The following is a 19,708-nucleotide window of genomic DNA, read 5'->3' on the forward strand; positions in this document are numbered from 1 at the left end:
CCTGGTGTTGCAACGTGACTTCCATAAGTGACATTGTCGTGCTGGCCATGAGAGCGTTCCTGCGCTTCATTTGGGACCGAAGAGTGCAGGAGCGTTCTTGCCTCCGGCGTGAAGATGTCACTCACAGAAGTGACATTGCCACGTACCCAGCATGGTGACATCACTTCCGTGAGTGATGTCATCACACCGGCTCTGGAGCATGTGCATGCTTTGCCAGTGTGCACGTGTGTGGGGAGAAACTGAGAGCCGGCAGAAGGTAAGCACCAGGTCCCAACCCTCTTGCCGGGAAGATAGATATTAAACTTTAGGTATGTCATATCCGCTCCTATTCTTTAAACTACAAGGTCTAGAAGTAAATGAGGTATTTTGTATTTATATGCTATTGAAGTGAAACTGCTAGGGCTGTAGTTCCTTCAATCTCCTATGAGCCACTGTTTTCTAGTCCCTTTTCGTTGTCTCAGTTCTAGCCGGCCACCCAACCCACTGATTTCAATTTGTCACTAGGTGATTTCTAACAAGATACTTTTCTTTTTACCCTGGGTGACTCATTGCTTTTGTTAGTGATGCCTTAGTGACAGGATCTTCTCTTCAAGGACTGAGGGAGAAGAGGCATTTGAGGTGTCTGTCATGCCAACATGATTGGTTACAAGTTTGTCTCAATATTATCCTGGTTTTAGTCACTACCTCCCCCAGTTTTAATGTATTTGTACATCATCTTGCTTACTCTTGTGTCTGATACATTACGACTTTGCTTCCGACATTTGGGCATGGTTCATGTACAGTTTATTTACTTACTTTCTTCATTTTCTCACTGAAGTTCAAGCCAGATTACATAATTAGAAAACAATGCATAAAAGGCCAGGATAATATATAAAAACAAAGAAATAATACCAACTACAACCCTATTTCCTTTATAAAAAATACCATCCTGAAGAATTCACATTCCGGGGAACAATAAAAATGTGAGAGCCTTCTTGAACTCATAAGGTGGGGGCCACAATAGAAAAAACTTGGGTATAGGCAATTAAGTATATTTAAGTGTCATTAATTTCAACACAGGGTTGAATATACTTACTTCTCCCCTTAGAAATTAGAAGGATCTAAGTTCTTCATTGTGGTGGTTGTATTGGTACCTTTCTATCTCCCTGCTGATGAATGTTCTATACTTTTTATAATCTTTCTTTTTTGAATCTTAGATTATCAACTATCTCAACTGAGCCAATAGGTGAATATGTTAACAATGCAGTAAATATCTGTGCATTTGTTCTAGTTTAACCTCTTTATTAACATGCACACTCTTTTGCTTTGCAGGGTACATACCCAGTTACTTAGACAAGGACGAGCTATGTGTTGTGTGTGGTGACAAAGCCACTGGGTATCACTATCGCTGTATCACTTGTGAAGGTTGCAAGGTAAATAATGGCCAGAGTGAGAGGAGCTGGCAGTGAGAAGCCAGTTTGTTCTTCAGCTGCTGGACAGTCACTTAAATATGCATGCGGGTTGAGAAAGAACATCTGTCACAGATAAATTGATTACTGGCCTACTATTCATTTTAGTTTTTAATGCCAGTTATTTTTTTTTCAGTTGGAATTTTTTAAAAAAACCTTTAAAGGTACTTTTTTCTACTTCAGTAAAACTTCTGTGAGTTTCTTATTTATCCATTCATTTGAACTGTTGGGACAAAGCATAAAGCAACATCAGTTAATCAATCTCTTTCCACAGGCTGATGTGTACACTTGCAGAATTTGTATTCTTTTGACTGGAATTGCATTTTGCGTGCTGCTACTCCTTTATTCATTAATGACTTTAAGTTCTTTCCTAATCAGCATGGGTATTTATATAATATCCAGCAGCTGGGTTATTTCCAAAATACATTTGCACAACTGTCACTAACACATTGTGGAAATTTCCTACAATGAACTTAGATTCTTGTCATCATCTTTTAAATTTTATGTCAGTTTCAGTTTTCAAAATAGAACAACACTTGACCCAGCCATGTTCTAAGTAGGTATGAGCAGCATGTTTACAACAATTTTTATTTTGTTCATCTTTTTTTTAAAAAAAGAAGAAGATGATGAAAACAAAGATGTTTGCTTCAGCTCCCTTGCACACAATCAGCCAACTTCTTTATGGAGCAAATAACAACAACGCTATCTTTCTTCCCCTGCCGTTGCAGTGAGGCTATCCTTGCAGCTATACATGTATGGACACTATTGCCATTGAAAAGGCAGTACTTGCAAACATATTCAATATAAGCCAACACAGTTTTGGCATGCAAGCCAAAATAACTAAAAATCTCTATTTTCTCTGTGCAGAAGGGAAATGATGATTACACAGCAGCTTGAATCTTTGTGATGACAGAACTACTGTAATGGTGAAGACAGATGTAACACGGCAGCAGAAGTTGCCTTGGGTTTTTTTATCTGTCGTCATAATTTACATTAACCAAAGAATCAAAAACTGGTTTGGCCCTGCACATGGCCACATTCCATTGGGAATGCAGAATTTTACTATAGTTTCATGGAACCTGAGGTCCCTTGCGCTGCGCTCCTTACAGCCAGCTTTTGCTGCTGCTGCTTTGTTCAGAGCTCAGCTGGATTGGGACATCAAATTGAAATATGGCGAGAGAGTTTCCCAACCAGCATGCTGCTTTCTTTGAAAATTAAGGGCTGTCTTTCCCCTTAGAATCCCAGAGAAATAGAGTTGTAAGAGGCCTCGTGTTCTTGAGCTAGCAGCAGCAATCTTGTGCCACCATTGTCAAAAGACTTTGTACGCTCACCTTCAGCTCTGGAAACCACTGAATTATGTGGAGGGAAAGGCTCTTAAGAGGCTTCTGCACTCCAAGCTTCAAGGACTGATTCCATCTAATTTTTACATCTGAAAATCTAATCAAATGCTTGTCTAACTTGTTCTTTATCATTCTGTCGAATGAGATTTCAACACATCCCAAGACAAAGTGTTCTAGTGTTTCAACATTTTTAAAAATAGGAAGTTCTTCATAATGTTCAACCTTCGTCTTTTTCGATGCAGTTTGAGCCATTATTTCTTGTTTTTTCTAGAGCAAACATGGAGAACAACTGATCTCTACCACATTTAAGGAAACTTTACGTATTTGAGAGATGTTATCAAAATCCCTTTTCCTCTCTTTTTAAATTACACAGCCCAACTCTTTTCCTTATCAATGGCAAACCAGCACCATGTTACCCCAGCTGTAAACACCAGAACAACTCCCTCGGGTATATTAATGAAGCCTGTGTACAATAAGAGGGTTTGGTGCTGGTTGCCAAGGCATATATCTAAAGTTATCTGTAAAATGAAATAAACTCTGAGATCCAAATGATTTTTAAAAATTGGAATGGCCTGATTCCAAAAGTACGGCCAAATTTGTTACTTGTTCCCCTGAGTACAATGCTGGGTCAACTGCAGTCAGAATTTCACCTTGAAGCTTATCAAAAGCTTAATCTTTGAATGAATTCTCCACTTAGAAGATGAGTCAGCATTTTACTGTAAACACGGCTAATGCCAAACTAAAACCCAAACTTTCTGGATAGATACATCCAGATTTCAATGTTGATTTCTAGTTTAATTCAACATAAAATTCAAAGCTGACAGGCAAAACAAAGGTGATGTCTTTCTAGAATTATATCATACTTTTGTAAATGTCTACCAGTATCCAGTTTGGGTGTCTGATAGCCAGAAAAGTGCTTGATGGTTTGCATTCTCTCTTTTCCACTTAGGGATTTTTTCGAAGAACTATTCAGAAAAATCTTCACCCAACCTACTCCTGTAAATATGAAGGAAAATGTGTGATAGACAAAGTCACAAGAAACCAATGCCAGGAATGTCGCTTCAAGAAATGCATTTATGTTGGCATGGCAACAGATTGTAAGGTTCTTCTTATTTTACTGTGCTTTTTGTTTTGATTAGGTATGTTTATTTCAGTACAATGTAATTACCACTTTTTCCCATTTTTATATTACCTGATGATCAAGAATATTGTTTTTTATTGCCGGCCAATCTTTTGAATAGAACTATAATGTCTTGTTTACTCTGGGGGGAAAAACAGGCTTTCTTTGGCCCCAATCATTTTGTATGATATTAAGGAGATGAACAATTTTTATCACAGGAGTGGGAGCATTTGGAGCTGTGTCTTGCAGGGAGAAAATTATTATGGAAGAATGGGAAGTTGGATGCTGTTGTCGTATGAGTCATCCTGCAGTTGTTTGTTTTATTTTTAGCCGTAAAGAAAACGAGCTCTCCACTTCTAAGGAGCCAGAGCATACGGCTGCAAGATTAACCCTTAGAGAACTTGCGTTCCCCTTCTTGCTCAGAGGAATATATCTTTAATTAGTATATATGGGAGTAGCTCCCTTAAAATGAAAAGCAAAATTAAAAACACCAGTGGTAAAAGCTATTATGAGCGTAGTCAACCAAAGAAAAAACATTCACAAGAACATTCCTGTTTTAAAAAATTAGAAAATACAGGCTGAAATCAAAAGAATTATATTCAACTGGGCTATGGATCCCAGGTCCCCTGTTGGAGGCGGGGAACCCCCACTCCCACCCTCCACCCCCCCATCACCACTCAACTGGCTGGCAAGGGGAAGGGTGGGGGAATAGGCCTCCCGGGAGCACTCATGCACTTTGCAGTAAGCCAATTTGAGCCCCCAGTGGGCTGAATCAGACCTGTTTGGGGCGCAAATTGGTCCACTGCGGAGCATGGGAGTGCTCCTGGTCCCTGTGCAATAACATTACTTCCCCAAAGTGATGTCATCGTGCCACCCTGGGAGTATGCACTTTGTATATGATATTAGAAGTTGCCTTAATGGGATATCCCAATATTGTGTGATTATGGAATAGATTACTTCTATACTGCTAATTCTGACCTCATCCATTTTGATAGTTATCATAATTAGTTATCTGTTAAACAGTTTTCCCCAAATTGTTGACATTTATCAAGCATTTACTGACTATTATTGTCCTTATAAAACAGACTGCCATTAGAACTTAATGCCATTTTAGAAGTAGATGAGGGATCCTGCCAGCCAAAGTATCTATTCCTCCTAAGCATAGCTGCTAAAAACTTAACTCACATTAATAAAACATAAGTGACAATTGCACTATTGTTCCCAATAGAGCATCAGTTATGAATAAACCAAACTCTTGAATTATACAATTCATACAAATAAAACTACATGAATGAGTAAGGGGGAAGGGTATCCAACCTCTCTGTCATTTTATATCTTCACTTGAGCAAAAGTCAGGGTCAAGATTAATGGAAAATGTTATGAGAAGAGTAAGAATTACAATATTATATTTTCTTTGAAATATAATACTAACTTGCTAATTATATGATGCTTTCTTTGAAAACCCATCACTTTTCTTCAAGTAGGTGTTGTTCTTTTTTCTTATTCTCTTGTATTAGTGTATGACTCATTAGGCCAATTAGTATAATGTAATGAATGTTTTGTTCTAAACAGTAGTTCTGTTTTCTATGGATTTCTGCATGATCTTTTGATTTTCATGAGATTTTTTTTATTTACAAGGTATTCCTTCAAAGGGAGATGAGTGTGCTAAATTTCTTGTATTATAAATAGGTTAATTGGCAACAGAGACTGAAATCCCAGCACTGGAAAGTTTTGCCATAAATTTAAGAGATGCTGAACATTCCTGGATTTTTGAGGGTAGTATGCCTGGTTCAGTATGTGAAAGTAGTAGTAGATATTTGTATTGATTAGACCAACTACTACTTTTCCACTCCCAGGACAGATGACCCTAATCCCCACCCAAAAACTGATTTTCCAGTTCCAGGAAGTGTCTGCCAATCTTTTTTTCTCTTACTTACGCTATTGGGTTTTACGCACAGTGACTTGGACATATAAGATATTAAATTATTATAGGCTACCATAATTGATGCAGGATCAGTTGCACCAATTATAGAAGATCTAAGCTCACGAGTGAAACTTGCCTTGAGTATTCTTTTTCTTTCTCCCCCCCCCCCCCACCTATAAACTGTTCTTTCCTTCTTAGTGGTGTTGGATGACAGCAAGCGATTAGCAAAAAGAAAACTAATAGAGGAAAATCGAGAGAAGAGACGTCGGGAAGAGCTGCAGAAGACAATTGGGATAAAACCTGAGCCAACAGATGAAGAGTGGGAGCTTATCAAAATTGTTACTGAAGCACATGTAGCTACCAATGCACAAGGAAGCCATTGGAAACAAAAAAGGAAATTTCTGGTAGGAACTGTAACAAATGCAGAGTTCTCCTGACTCATTCTTTATTTATGTTTGTGACATAAAAAATCATTATTAACTCGGGTTGCCTGTATACTGAAACATTGGCAGTCATTAGCTGTGAAGTTTTATGTGAAGTTGGCCATTCAGTCTAACTACACAGATGAAAACAGAACAAGATATAACATAATTGATGAGTCTACTTGGAACCACTGAAGTCAGTGGGATCATCCCAGTGTAAGTGGCCTATTATTGGTTCTATTGATACTGTAGCTTTGATATTATTTAATCAGTTTAGATCAGTGGAGAACAGTAATAGAAAATATAAACATTTTTCTTTCTAAACTTCAGCCATTTCCAAAACTTTCTTCTGAAAGAGAAATTAAAGTTTGCTTCTCTTAATTGGCATTACTGCATAAGTATGATGTATTTAAAACAATGGAATTAGTCTTATGCCAATAGATTCTGCAAGTATTCACCACTTTATAGTTCATCTTCATTGTTTAGGGGTCTGCAATGAACTTTTCCCCACTTTTTATTATGACTCATCCTCTTAACTTACTTGCTGAACTCGGTATACAGTTCTTGTAAACATTCACAATATCTTCTAGCCATTCAAGGTTGCAATTGGACTGTTGCTTTCACTGAGCAGGATTCATTTTGTTCATAGCTGACTCTGTCATAGGCCAAATCTGGGTTTTGACAGGGCAATTTAACATTTCTTCAGAATATGATAGGATCAAATTAACAGCATTAACCTTGTTGGGTTTCACCTCAAGTTATCAAAGTATGACTCTTGGTAGCCTATTCTTTTTTTCTTAGCAGTCAAGTTAGCCTAGCTATGGAAATAGCCTCTGGCATTCTTTTTCTGTGTTCTTTATTAGACATGGGCATGAACCACAAAAAAGCCGAACCACAAACCAGGAACCACGAACTCTCACAAACTGGGGCAAGTTCGTGAACCAGTTCGTGGTTCGTGGGGTTTAAATGCCCCTTTCCGGTTGCTTAGCAACAGGGAAAGGGCATTTGATTGTTTAAAGGGTCCTTTCCTGCTGCTAGCAAGTGGCAGGGCCCTTTAAACTATCAGCTGGCAGGGGGGAATTCCCCCCCCACCTTCCAGCTGATAGTTTAAAGGGACCTGCCCCTTGCAAGCGGCAGGGCCCTTTAAACAGCCCACAAACCCCATTTCCTTGGGGAAACGGCCATTTAAACTGCACCTTTCCCTGCTGCTTTGCAGCGGCACAGAAAGGGGCATTGCCCTTTAATACGAACCAAACAAACCAGTAGACCAGTTCGTGGAAGTTCATGGAAACAAGCTTCCATGAACCACTGGTTTGCAAACCACAAATCGGGCTGGTTCGTGGGTTTTTTTGGGTCGTATTCAGGTTCATGCCCATCTCTATTCTTTATGAAGGACTAACTACATCCATAGCAACCAAAAAACCACTACAGTAAAGGTCAGGAAGTCTACTCCCACAATAAAGCTAATGCTGAAAATCTTCATTCCGTTTGCTTTTAAGGGAAGAATACATTTTCCTTGTAGCACCAGGGATATAGGCTTTCAGATATGGGGCACTAAATTGCTTCAAGAAATTCATGTAAATACATGCAATCAGGTAGCTATATGTGCAACTGCCTACAAAATAAGTACTGACATGTCAGAAACTAACGTGCATATGAGTTTGTTTGCAGTGGATTCTTATGAATAAGTTCTATAAAAGAGAATATTACCGAATGATCATAATAATGTGTGTGTTTCTCTGTTTAAACAGTCTTAATTAATTAAATTGCCAGCTTCACACAAATATTTAAGAAGATCCCATCTCCGCTCTAAATAACACTTCTTGATCTTTTTTTCCCTTTTCTGTCTTAGCCAGAGGATATTGGACAAGCACCAATAGTAAATGCCCCAGAAGGCGGGAAAGTAGATTTAGAAGCCTTCAGCCAGTTTACAAAAATTATCACACCAGCAATCACACGAGTGGTGGATTTTGCCAAAAAGTTGCCTATGTTCTGTGAGGTATGATTTTTCCCCCGTTTAACTTTTTCTTGCTTTCTACTATAGATCAAAGTTTTGTGTAAAAAAATTTGAGATTTGCTTTTTTCATTTAAAATTTAAAAGAACACTGATTTGAATCCATTGATCCTTTTCTAGTGAGGAATGTTCCTCCAATGGCAGTTTTCCTCTGATTATAAGAAGGGTTCTTCCTCTTAGCAAGAGGAATTAATATTGACATGCAATGAAGATATGTTATGCTAAGTTACGGTTTCAAGTTCTTGTATAGTATTTGCATCATCTTCACATGATCTTAAATACTTGCACTAACAAGCCTCCTGAAGCAGCAGAGTAATGCTCACTGGGTTCATTTCCAAGGATCTTTTCCATTAGTAGAGTGCTTTTCTCTGGTGGAAGGATCCATTCCTTGATGCAAGATGCAGCCTTTAGACCAAAACCATGATTTGGTATTACATTACTATTGTTATCCTCAGGGCTTTTTTTCTGGGAAAAGAGGTGGTGGAACTCAGGGGTGGAACTCAGGACCGCACAATGACATCACTTTGGGTCAGTTGAAACAAGGGGGGGAGTTTTTTAAAGTTTAAATCGCCCTCGGTGAAAATGGTCACATGGCCGGTGGCCCCGCCCCCTGATCTCTAGACAGAGGGGAGTTTAGATTGCCCTCTGTGCCACTTGCGTGGCGCAGAGAGCAATCTAAACTCCCCTCTGTCTGGAGATCAGGGGGTAGGGCCACCAGCCATGTGACCATTTTCAAGAGGTGCTGGAACTCCGTTCCACTGCGTTCCCACTGAAAAAAAGCCTTGGCTCATCCTAAATAATGTTAGAGTTACTGGGTGGAGGAAGGTTTAGGACAGACTATAAGGGACATGAGACCAACAAATGCAATTTCTTTTTTTCTTAGTTGACTAAGTACCTTATTAATAAAACAAAATAAAACAATAACACTTTCTAGAGTTTTATTAGTGTAATAAAAATAAAGCATAAAATTTGAATTAGACTAGAATAATCTATAATGAATTGCCTATTCCTGTGTAATCTAATAAGGCTATTTGAGTTAACCTGTGGCCATAATTTTTGCTGTGAGCTAGATAGCATGGTTAGGTAAGACTCGAAATCCATGAACTTTATGGTATGTAAAACTTGCCACTGAATGCTACTGGTCGCTGGCTTTTTGGGCCACAGCTACAAAATGGAAGCCCTGACCTGGATAGCCCAGGCAAGCCTGTTATTGTTGGAAGCTAAGCAGGAGGGGCCTTGGTTAGTAATTGATAGAAGACCTCCATCGAAGACCAGGGTTGCAGAGGCAGGCAATGGCAAACTACCTGTTCATCTCTTGCCATGAAGATTGACAGCAATCTCCACCAGCACAAGATAGAGAGGATCCCACGTCTAGTGAGCAAGAATAGTTTTCCTCATTTCTGTCCCAGTTTCTCCTCCAGGCACCCAATCCCAGTAAAAAAAATGGAAGGAGAAAGGAAATTTCATTTGTGCAAATTGGATCACTCAGCTTCCAGTGGGAGGGCATGAGGGCCATCTGGACTGGCCCTCAGGCTCATGGGGACCTCATCAAAGGGGACATTAGCTATTTTTTTGGCATTTGCTTAGCTTCACACATTTTTGCACACTGTCATTTTGTATATTTATTATAGCTAGGAGCCTCAAAAGGTGAAAGTGGCATACACCTCTCTGTATACCAGTGCGCACTCATCACTCATCTAGTGGGGATGCTAGGGAGATTGGGAGGAGTGATTGGCATTACACCAATGCCATTATATTACTTCTGGTGCAGCCCGGGAAGTTATATTATCTCATCAGGCAACACTTTAGCATTCACCCCAAACCCTATAGAACATCACTCCTAAGCGATAACATCACTCCCAGGTTATGCCGGAAGCAAAATCCCCGTGTCCTGGTGATGTTATGATGTCTCCTGTCAAGCTACCCACCTTAGGGTAAGTCTCCCACTGGCTATCAGGCTGGCAACCTTAGCTCTTGACTTTAGCTCTGAGAGGACATTTTTGCCTCCCTTCCAGAGCTCAAGCCTGTTTTCATTAAGCAGATGTCCTGTCATTCGTGTCATCCCTGTGGCAGGGTACGGATGGAAGGCTTGAGAACTGCTCACACTGCACAAGCCACCTTTCAGTCTCTTAGCGGCCATTATCCATGCTGCTGCAGAGCCTAGAGCTTCTTCTTCTTCCTTCCCTTCCTAGTGTCCTGTGGGACTGTCCATTCAACTGTTGCAGCCTAACCAGACGCGAGATTTTACACTTATGTCCATCTGTTTAATCCTAGACGCATTGCTTCCATGGAACACATCATCTGCTAGGAGAACCAAGAGGGAGAAGCACAGCTGCTGCCAAAATGGTCCTCCTCTGCCACAATTGTGGTCATCCTCCCGTCTTCTCATCATTCTCTCCCCCTCGGTGAACAGCCCAGACACCTGGGCCATGCAAGGCTGAGAAGAGGGGGGGAAAGGGCTCTGTGGGGCAGAGGAAGAAGCAACAGAGCAGGGAGGAAAGGAAGCAATACAGAGAGATTGCTTCTGCCTTAAGGCCACCTCATAGTGGGAAGGGCAGGAAAGGAAGAAGAATGGTGGGAAGAGGGCTGAGGCAGCAGCAATGGAGGAAGTGCCCAGAAAAGACAAAGCCAGCAGCAGCAGCAGCACTTTGCCCTCTCGACTCCGAACTGATGGTGTGGTCCGCAGTGGCATGTGGGGTCTAACTAGACAGACGTGACCTGTAAGTGTGCCCATGCAAAGTGTCACATTTAGTTGGGTTCTTAGAGAACAGGGAAAACTGACATGCATGCAGCCTTTATCTGCTCTTTCCGTGTTGGTGGCAGAGGCAGCATCGGAAGGGATGATGTCTGATAGGAATAGCTATTGGTGGAGAGAGAGGCGAGCAAATGAGGCACATATGGGGGTACTGCTCTGTGCCCCGATATTCTTCTTTTTATACCCATGTCACTTCACTTGCATAGACTCACCTCTCTCCTAGTTACAATAAATGTGACCAACATTGTGATGGACTTTGATGCATTTGATGACTGACATAAGAACATAAGAACATAAGCAAAGCCATGTTGGATCAGGCCAGTGGCCCATCCAGTCCAACATTCTGTCACACACAGTGGCTAGAAATCCAGTGCCATCTAAAGGACTGTCAGTGAGGCCAGGACACCAGATGCCCTCCCACTGCCTTCCTTCCAGCACCAAGACAACAGAGCACCACCTCCCCACAAAGAGAATACCATCTATCTCCTGTGGCTAATAGCCACTGATGGACCTCTGCTCCATATATTTGTCCAGTCCCCTCTTGAAGCTGGCAATGCTTGTAGCTGCCACCACCTCCTGTGGCAACGAATTCCATGTGTTTATCACCCTTTGTGTAAAGTAGTATTTTCTTCTATCTGTTCTAACCCGACTGCTCAATAATTTCATAGAGTGCCCACGAGTTCTTGTATTGTGAGAAAGGGAGAAAAACACATCTTTCTCTACCTTCTCTAACCCGTGCATTATCTTGTAAACCTCTATCATGTCTCCCCTCAGTCGTCTTTTCTCCAGGCTAAAGAGCCCCAAGCGCCTCAATCTTTCCTCATAGGGAAAGTGTTCCAACCCTTTAATCATTTTAGTTGCCCTTCTCTGTACTTTTTCCAGTGCTATGATATCTTTTTTAAGGTGTGGCGACCAGAACTGTACACAGTACTCCAAATGAGGCCTCACCATCGATTTATACAGAGGCATTATGATACCGGCTGATTTGTTTTCAATCCCTTTCCTAATAACCCCTAGCATAGCATTAGCTTTTTTTATGGCAGTCGCACACTGTGCTGACGTTTTTAGTGAGTTATCTATCATGACTCCAAGATCTCTCTCTTGGTCAGTCTCCGCCAGTTCAGACCCCATCAACTTGTATTTATATTTTGGATTTTTGGTTCCAATGTGCATTACTTTGCACTTGGCTACATTGAACCTCATTTGCCACATGGATGCCCACTCTTCTAGCCTCGACAGATCCCTTTGGAGTGCCTCACAATCCTCTCTAGCTTTCACCACCCTGAACAATTTCGTGTCATCTGCAAATTTAGCCACTTCACTGCTTAATCCCAATTCCAAATCATTAATAAACAAGTTAAAAAGCATTGGACCCAATACCGACCCCTGTGGCACCCCACTGCTCACCACCCTCCACTGTGAGAAGTGCCCGTTTATACTCACTCTCTGTTTCCTATTAATTAGCCAGTTTTCGATCCACAAGAGGACTTGGCCCTTTATCCCATAGCTACTGAGCTTACTTAGGAGCCTTTGATGAGGAACTTTGTCAAAAGCTTTCTGGAAGTCAAGATAAACAATATCTATCGGGTCTCCCTTGTCCACTTGTTTGTTCACTCCCTCAAAGAACTCTAACAGATTGGTGAGACAAGATCTTCCCTTACAGAACCCATGCTGAGTTTTCCTCATCAGCTTTTGGTCATCAATGTGCCCACTAATTTTATTTTTGATAATAGTTTCCACCAACTTACCCGGTATTGACGTCAGGCTGACTGGCCTGTAATTTCCCGGATCTCCCCTGGAACCTTTTTTAAAGATGGGGACAACATTAGCTACCTTCCAGTCCTCAGGAACAGATGCAGAGTTTAATGACAGATTACATATTTTTGTGAGGAGATCTACAAGTTCACACTTGAGTTCTTTCAGAACTCTTGGATGTATGCCATCTGGGCCCGGTGATTTATCAGTTTTTAAATTATCTAGCAGTCGCATAACCTCCTCTCTCGTCACCTCAATGTGACTCAGGTCTTTCAAAACCCCTCCCAAAGTCAGTGCTTCCGGAGTGGGCATGCACTTCTTATCTTCCACAGTGAAGACAGAAGCAAAGAACGCATTCAGCTTCTCGGCCATTTCCCTATCACCCTTTAGTAATCCTTTTACGCCTTGGTCATCCAAGGGCCCCACTGCCTCCCTAGCTGGTTTCCTACTTCTAATATATTTAAAGAATTGTTTATTGTTTTTCTTTATGTTCTTTGCAATATGCTCCTCATATTCCCTTTTTGCCTGTCTGATCACAGACTTGCACTTTTTTTGCCACAGCTTATGCTCCTTTTTATCAACCTCACTCCGACTAGTTTTCCACTGCCTAAAAGAATCCTTTTTACCTTTTACAGCTTCTATTACATTGCTTGTTAACCATGCTGGCCTTTTCCTAAACCTATTTGTGCCTTTCCTAACCAGCGGTATATATTTAATTTGAGCTTCCAGGATTGTAGTTTTAAATAGTCTCCAAGATTCCCCAAGTGTTTTGACCTTTTTTACTTTCCCTTTCAGTTTCTTCTTCACGTACCCCCTCATCTCAGAAAAGTTACCCCTTTTGAAGTTAAACATGGCTGTGTTGGTCTTATTTGGCAATTTCCTATTTATACATATGTTGTACTCAATAACATTATGGTCACTGTTCCCAAGTGGTGCAATCACATTTACATCTCTCACCAGGTCTTCAGCATTACTGAGGACCAAATCCAGGATCACCTCTCCCCTAGTAGGTTCTGTAACCATCTGTTCCATAGCACAGTCATTGAGACAGTCTAGAAACTCACTTTCTCTCCCCCGATTCGAACACCCATTGGCCCAGTCAATGTGTGGGTAGTTAAAATCACCCATTACAACACAGTTTTTTTGTTTAGCAGCCATCTTTAATCCTGTCATCATTTTATAATCCTCCTCTATTTTCTGATCTGGAGGGCGATAACAAACTCCCACAATTAAGTTTCCATTTGGGCCCGTAATTTCAACCCATAGCATTTCCAGAAGCGAATCTAATTCAGTTACCTTCTCAATCTTACTGGAATGTATACCTTCTCTGACATATAGAGCCACCCCACCACCAACCCTTCCCTCCCTATCCTTCCGATATAATTTATATCCAGGAATCACCGTGTCCCACTGATTTTCCTCATCCCACCAAGTTTCTGATATGCCCACAATGTCTATGGATTCGCCCAACACTAAACATTCCAGCTCCCCAATTTTACCTCGGACACTTCTAGCATTTGTATATAAACACCTGTAACTTCCCCGGCACACTTTGCCTCGAGACGTAGTTAGGTCATCTGCACTGTTTGTCTCCATCTCAGTTGACAACTCTAATCTATCTCCCTGTAGAAGTGTTATACCTAGCCCTTCATCTCTCTGAGATGAACCATCCTGAACCAGAGACACTTTATCTCTTGTCGGCTTTCCCCTAGCATTTAGTTTAAAAACTGCTCTGCCACCTTTTTGATTTTAAGTGCCAGCAGCCGGGTTCCTTCTCGGGACAAGTGGAGACCGTCTCTCTTGTACAGCTCCCGCTTGTCCCAAAAAGAATCCCAGTGCCTAACAAACTTGAACCCTTCCTCCCTACACCATCGTCTCATCCACGCATTGAGACTCCTGATCTGCGTTTGTCTCTCTGGCCCTGCGCGTGGAACAGGTAGCACTTCTGAGAAGGCTACCTTGGAGGTCCTGGCCTTGAGTCTCCTGCCTAACAGCCTAAATTTTTGTTCCAAGACCTCACGACTGCATTTCCCAACATCATTGGTTCCAACATGGACCACGACCGCTGACTCTTCCCCAGCACTATCTACCAGCCTATCTATAACACGCGTAATGTCCGCTACCTTCGCACCAGGCAGGCAAGTCACCATACGGTCAGAACGCGGTTGTGCCACCCAGCTATCTACTTGTCTAAGGATCGAATCACCAACTACCAAGAGCCTCCCTCCCGCCCCACCCAGGGATGGTTCCTTGATGCGAAAGGAAACCTGCTCACCAACTGAAGAAGAGGTCCCTTCTGAGGGCATGTTCCCCTTATCCTCAGTACGGTGCCCTGATTCCACAAGATCCTCATTCTCCTTGACAACAAGAACGCTGCCATTTTTAGAGTGGGACACATCTATCCTGTCCCTGAGAATCTTGTCCTCGTGCCTATCTAACTGTCTCCGCTTCTCCAGGTCAGCCACCTTGGCCTCAAGGGTACGTACTCGTTCCCTGAGAACCAGGAGCTCCTTGCAGCGAGCACACATCCAGGACTTCTGACCAGAAGGCAGATAGTCATACATGTGACACTCAGTGCAATACACTGGAAAGCCCCCAACCCCCTGCTGGCATTCTGACTTCATTATTCTGTTTTAGGAACAACACACTAAGAGGAAAGAAAACGGCTATGATCCCCCGGCTAAGAGCCACAGGCCAAGAGCCCTTTAGCTCTCGCCCTTCGGCTCGCGCCAAAGGCTCGCGCCCCTGCCCAGCAGTTGCCTTTTCAATGCAAAAGGTCACTTCCTGCTAAGCACAGGAGGTGAGCACAAAGGGGGTGTGTGGCTTGTACTCCAGCAACCCCCAGCAGCCTTACAAACACACTCACCCTCAAACACAATCAAGCCCAAACACACTTAGCCTCAAAACTACACTCAGATCAACACAAAACTACACACAAAAAGCCCCAAAGCTAGAGAGGACCACCCTTAGCTTCTTAGCTTAACCCACCACAGCCAAGAAAGGCAAAAAGCCCTTACCTCCTCTAGCAGCTGCAGACCATGTGCTCCTGAGCCCAGGTGACTTACCATCACTCTCCCTAGCAAACCTTGGGAATGGTTTTGCCAAGACAGAAAACAAGAAACGGGGCCTAAGCACAATGACTGGAATGTCAGCTTCTCAGAACATGCTGTACAACACTCTTATCTGTGAGGAAGGTTGTCCGCATAATTGCATGACTTAGAACCATAAACTTTAATGGAGCTGTGTTCACTTTGGAAACCTGCACAGAGAACAGGCAATGCACAGCACGTATTAAGAGCCAGGCAGTATACAGATCTTTTTGACAAGCAAGTGACCAAGGCTGGCCCTTCACAGACTGAAGAGATGATAAAACAAATGGGGAGATGGGAACTGGGGCTGGGGTGGGGTTGAGAGCCCCATCCCTGAATTCACCAACATCTGGTGTTAGAAACCCAGTGAATGCAAAGGGACAGCATCTGCATTGTTTGCTTCTTCTCTGTTGTGAGGTAAAGAAATGGAAGGGGCGGCTATAACCTGAAGGAGCTGCCCTTGTTTCTGGACTATGACATAAAGCAAAATCAATTGTGGTTATTTGTTTACTTTTTAATCTTGCACGGGCCCATGCGCCTCATTCTTGCCTCCTCCATTTGATCCTCACAACAAGCACCTAGCAAGCTTAATGGCAGAGTGGGAATATAAACCAGGTCCTCATGCGACATCCTAACCACTATACCTTGCTAGTACTAGATTAGATTTATATTAAATTTCAGTTTAGCCCTATATCTATTTTCCCTTATGCTTTTCTTTTGCTTTTCTTTCCTTTATCTCCTCCCACAGTGGCAACACACACTGTTTATGAAACAGCCTCCCTTCCCTTGAGAATGAATATTGTATTGTCGCCGTGGTTTCTGTCCCGTGTAAGCCTTTTAGTCTGATATAGAGGAATCTGATTGACTAGGCTCAGTCAGCCTCCCTTTGGATCAAACGCTGCACCTAAAGCTGGCAACTCTTGGAAGCAAAACTAAGCCGACAGTGCAATCAACATCAATTTTCCTTCCCATCAGACTCCATTTTAAAAACTGTCTTTGCCCTTGGAGCTTTGCTTTCACTTCTGCCAAGCAAAGATTCTTTCACTCACTCGGAATGTTTTTTGACAAGGCTAAAAGCAAGTCCTGGGCTAGTAATATAAATAAGACTTTATCCCCCATCCTATCCTAGCCCCCCATGTGAATTTCAGCAGCTTCCTAAAAATAAAATAACTCAATGCAAAGCAGATCTAAAAAAGATTTTTTTTTTGTTTCAGTGCCTCCCTTTTGTAATGTGCTGAAGGCAATTGTTAGAGACACACGAACAATATGGCTGCCAGCCCTGAAGGCTGCCAATCCACTGGAAAATGGCCTGGGGGATGTATGTAGGACAAAGATGAGGCTATATATTGTCGAAGGCTTTCACGGCCGGAGAACGATGGTTGTTGTGGGTTTTCCGGGCTGTATTGCCGTGGTCTTGGCATTGTAGTTCCTGATGTTTTGCCAGCAGCTGTGGCTGGCATCTTCAGAGGTGTAGCACCAAAAGACAGAGATCTCTCAGTGTCACAGTGACACTGAGAGATCTCTGTCTTTTGGTGCTACACCTCTGAAGATGCCACATCAGGAACTACAATGCCAAGATCTCTGTCTTTTGGTGCTACACCTCTGAAGATGCCAGCCACAGCTGCTGGCGAAACATCAGGAACTACAATGCCAAGACCACGGCAATACAGCCCGGAAAACCCACAACAACCATGAGGCTATATAGGTTGTATAATAACAATAAACGCCATTGGCAGTGGAGCGTGTGTGTATATAACATAACTGTAGTAGTTACGATATTTTTATTTTCATATATCTGCCTCATTTGACAGTCCAGTTTCCCATACAGGAATCTCAGCTAAGGCTTAAATATTTAAAAAAGATGACTGAATCGAAAAAGATGGGGCATTTCAGTATCTGCTCTTAAACTGTTCTAAAGCGCCAGCTCCCTGTACACTCTTGCTATTTGAAGGTGGCAGATGGATTATTGTTAACAACCTGGTCTTAGTGATCATTACATGACTTAGGAAAGGAAAGAACTGAAACTGTATGCTAGTGAAATGGTTTCATTTTAGGATTTTAGTGCTTTAGAAAACAACTTCTCCTAAGGGCAGTAAAATTTATTCTCCATATTCTCCAAATGCAGCTGCCATGTGAAGACCAGATAATCCTTCTGAAAGGCTGCTGCATGGAGATCATGTCCCTCAGAGCAGCAGTTCGCTATGATCCCGAGAGCGAGACATTAACGTTAAATGGGGAGATGGCAGTGACAAGGGGCCAACTGAAGAACGGGGGTCTTGGTGTAGTATCTGATGCCATTTTTGACCTGGGGATGTCACTTTCATCATTCAACCTCGATGACACGGAAGTTGCTCTTCTTCAGGCTGTTCTGCTGATGTCTTCAGGTGAGAACAGAAAATATATATTTATTACAGCAGGATCTGAGTCCAGTGGCACCTTAGAGACCAATAAGATTTTCAGTGTATGAGCTTTTCGAGTCAGAGCTCCCGTCTTCAGATATCTCTAAGGTGCCACTAGACTCAAATCTTGCTCTTCTACTGCACATCAACATGGTTATCCACCTAAAACTATATATTTACTAGAATCTTACTTATTGGCCACCCTGCAGAGCTCTAGGCACCCTGTGATCCTTTGGGAGAATTCGTGGTAATCCTTTCGAATGCCACAGACACATACTTTAATAACAGAAGAGTCTAGTGCAGGGGTGGGCAAATTGCGGCCCGCGGGCCACATGCGGCCCACTACAGAGTTTTTTTGTGGCCCGCCAAGACAGTAGAAAAGTGTGATAGGGTACATTTGTCTCATTAAACTGATTCTAAAATTAAATGTGCTTGCAGCTATAGATGATATGAAATTAGCACAATAAATAAATTGAATAAAACGACCACTATTTTATTTAATTTATATTTATTGATTTTTATGATACAATTTATACCTTTTCTGAAATGCAAAGTTAACTAATGAATGCAATCATTTTAAAAGGTGCGGCCCTCCGCTAACCTCCGCTCCCACAAAGTGGCCCCCGAGCCAAAACAATTGCCCACCCCTGGTCTAGTGGCATGTTAAAGAATAACAAATGTATTATGGCATAAACGTTGGTGAGCTACTTCATCAGGCATCCGACAGAATATACTTTGGCTCTCAACAGCTATTTGTTCAAGATTCTGTTATTGCTTTAGCTACAACAAACTGACATGGCTACTCTGAAATACATTTATCATGCAATTGGTATAGATAATAATCCAGTAAGTGGGATCCTAGTTTCCTATCTGCTGCAGCTTGTCCCTGAAAGAATTCCTGGCAGGGATAAGCAACCACGGCACCATTTTTCCATGAATCACTTGTATGAAGGTTTCAAAAAGTCAGTACACAAGTGCCAAAATGTGCCATCACAAATACTGTCTGTAGATTATTACATGGTTGCTGTTTTCGCTGTGTAGAGCCAAGTCAGTGTGGATGTTTCACTGCATAACTCTGTGGAAGTCCCAAGATTTTAAGTAATGGAGTATGAACAAAATGCATGGTGGTTTGTTTTTGCCTGGACTTTAGATTTTAAGCAGGCTTAACTTTTATTGAATTGTTCCCAGTACCTAGATTGAAGTGAATAAGAAAAGGGGAAGCAGCTGTCACATGAGATGTAACAAACAGAACATCTTTCACACCACAGCTTTCACTTGTACAACCAGAAGCAAAGCTTCATTCATGAATAATTACAGACCGCAGACCTGCTCTTTCAGCACAGTATGGCAGCAATGCAGTTGTGCTTACATGGGATTCCAAAGGTCTCTCACCCATATCATACAACACTACCTTCTGTTTTCCAGACAATAAATGCTGAGGG

The 19,708-nt window shown here is 42.0% G+C and overlaps 1 protein-coding gene across 3 annotated transcripts in view; it reads left to right on the top strand.

Annotated features, from left to right (window-relative positions):
• Window positions 1-19,708, top strand: part of THRB (thyroid hormone receptor beta) — a 244,238-nt gene that overhangs the window by 220,325 nt on the left and 4,205 nt on the right. For all 3 annotated transcript variants that reach the window (XM_054991370.1, XM_054991372.1, XM_054991371.1), the window contains 5 exons: window positions 1,312-1,412; window positions 3,738-3,885; window positions 6,031-6,236; window positions 8,107-8,253; window positions 17,993-18,251. In XM_054991370.1, coding sequence (XP_054847345.1) covers window positions 1,312-1,412; window positions 3,738-3,885; window positions 6,031-6,236; window positions 8,107-8,253; window positions 17,993-18,251 — 861 coding nt within the window. The remainder of the gene's footprint in view (window positions 1-1,311; window positions 1,413-3,737; window positions 3,886-6,030; window positions 6,237-8,106; window positions 8,254-17,992; window positions 18,252-19,708) is intronic.

Source organism: Eublepharis macularius, chromosome 11, assembly GCF_028583425.1.
Source record: "Eublepharis macularius isolate TG4126 chromosome 11, MPM_Emac_v1.0, whole genome shotgun sequence".
Classification (NCBI taxonomy): Eukaryota; Metazoa; Chordata; class Lepidosauria; order Squamata; family Eublepharidae; genus Eublepharis; species Eublepharis macularius.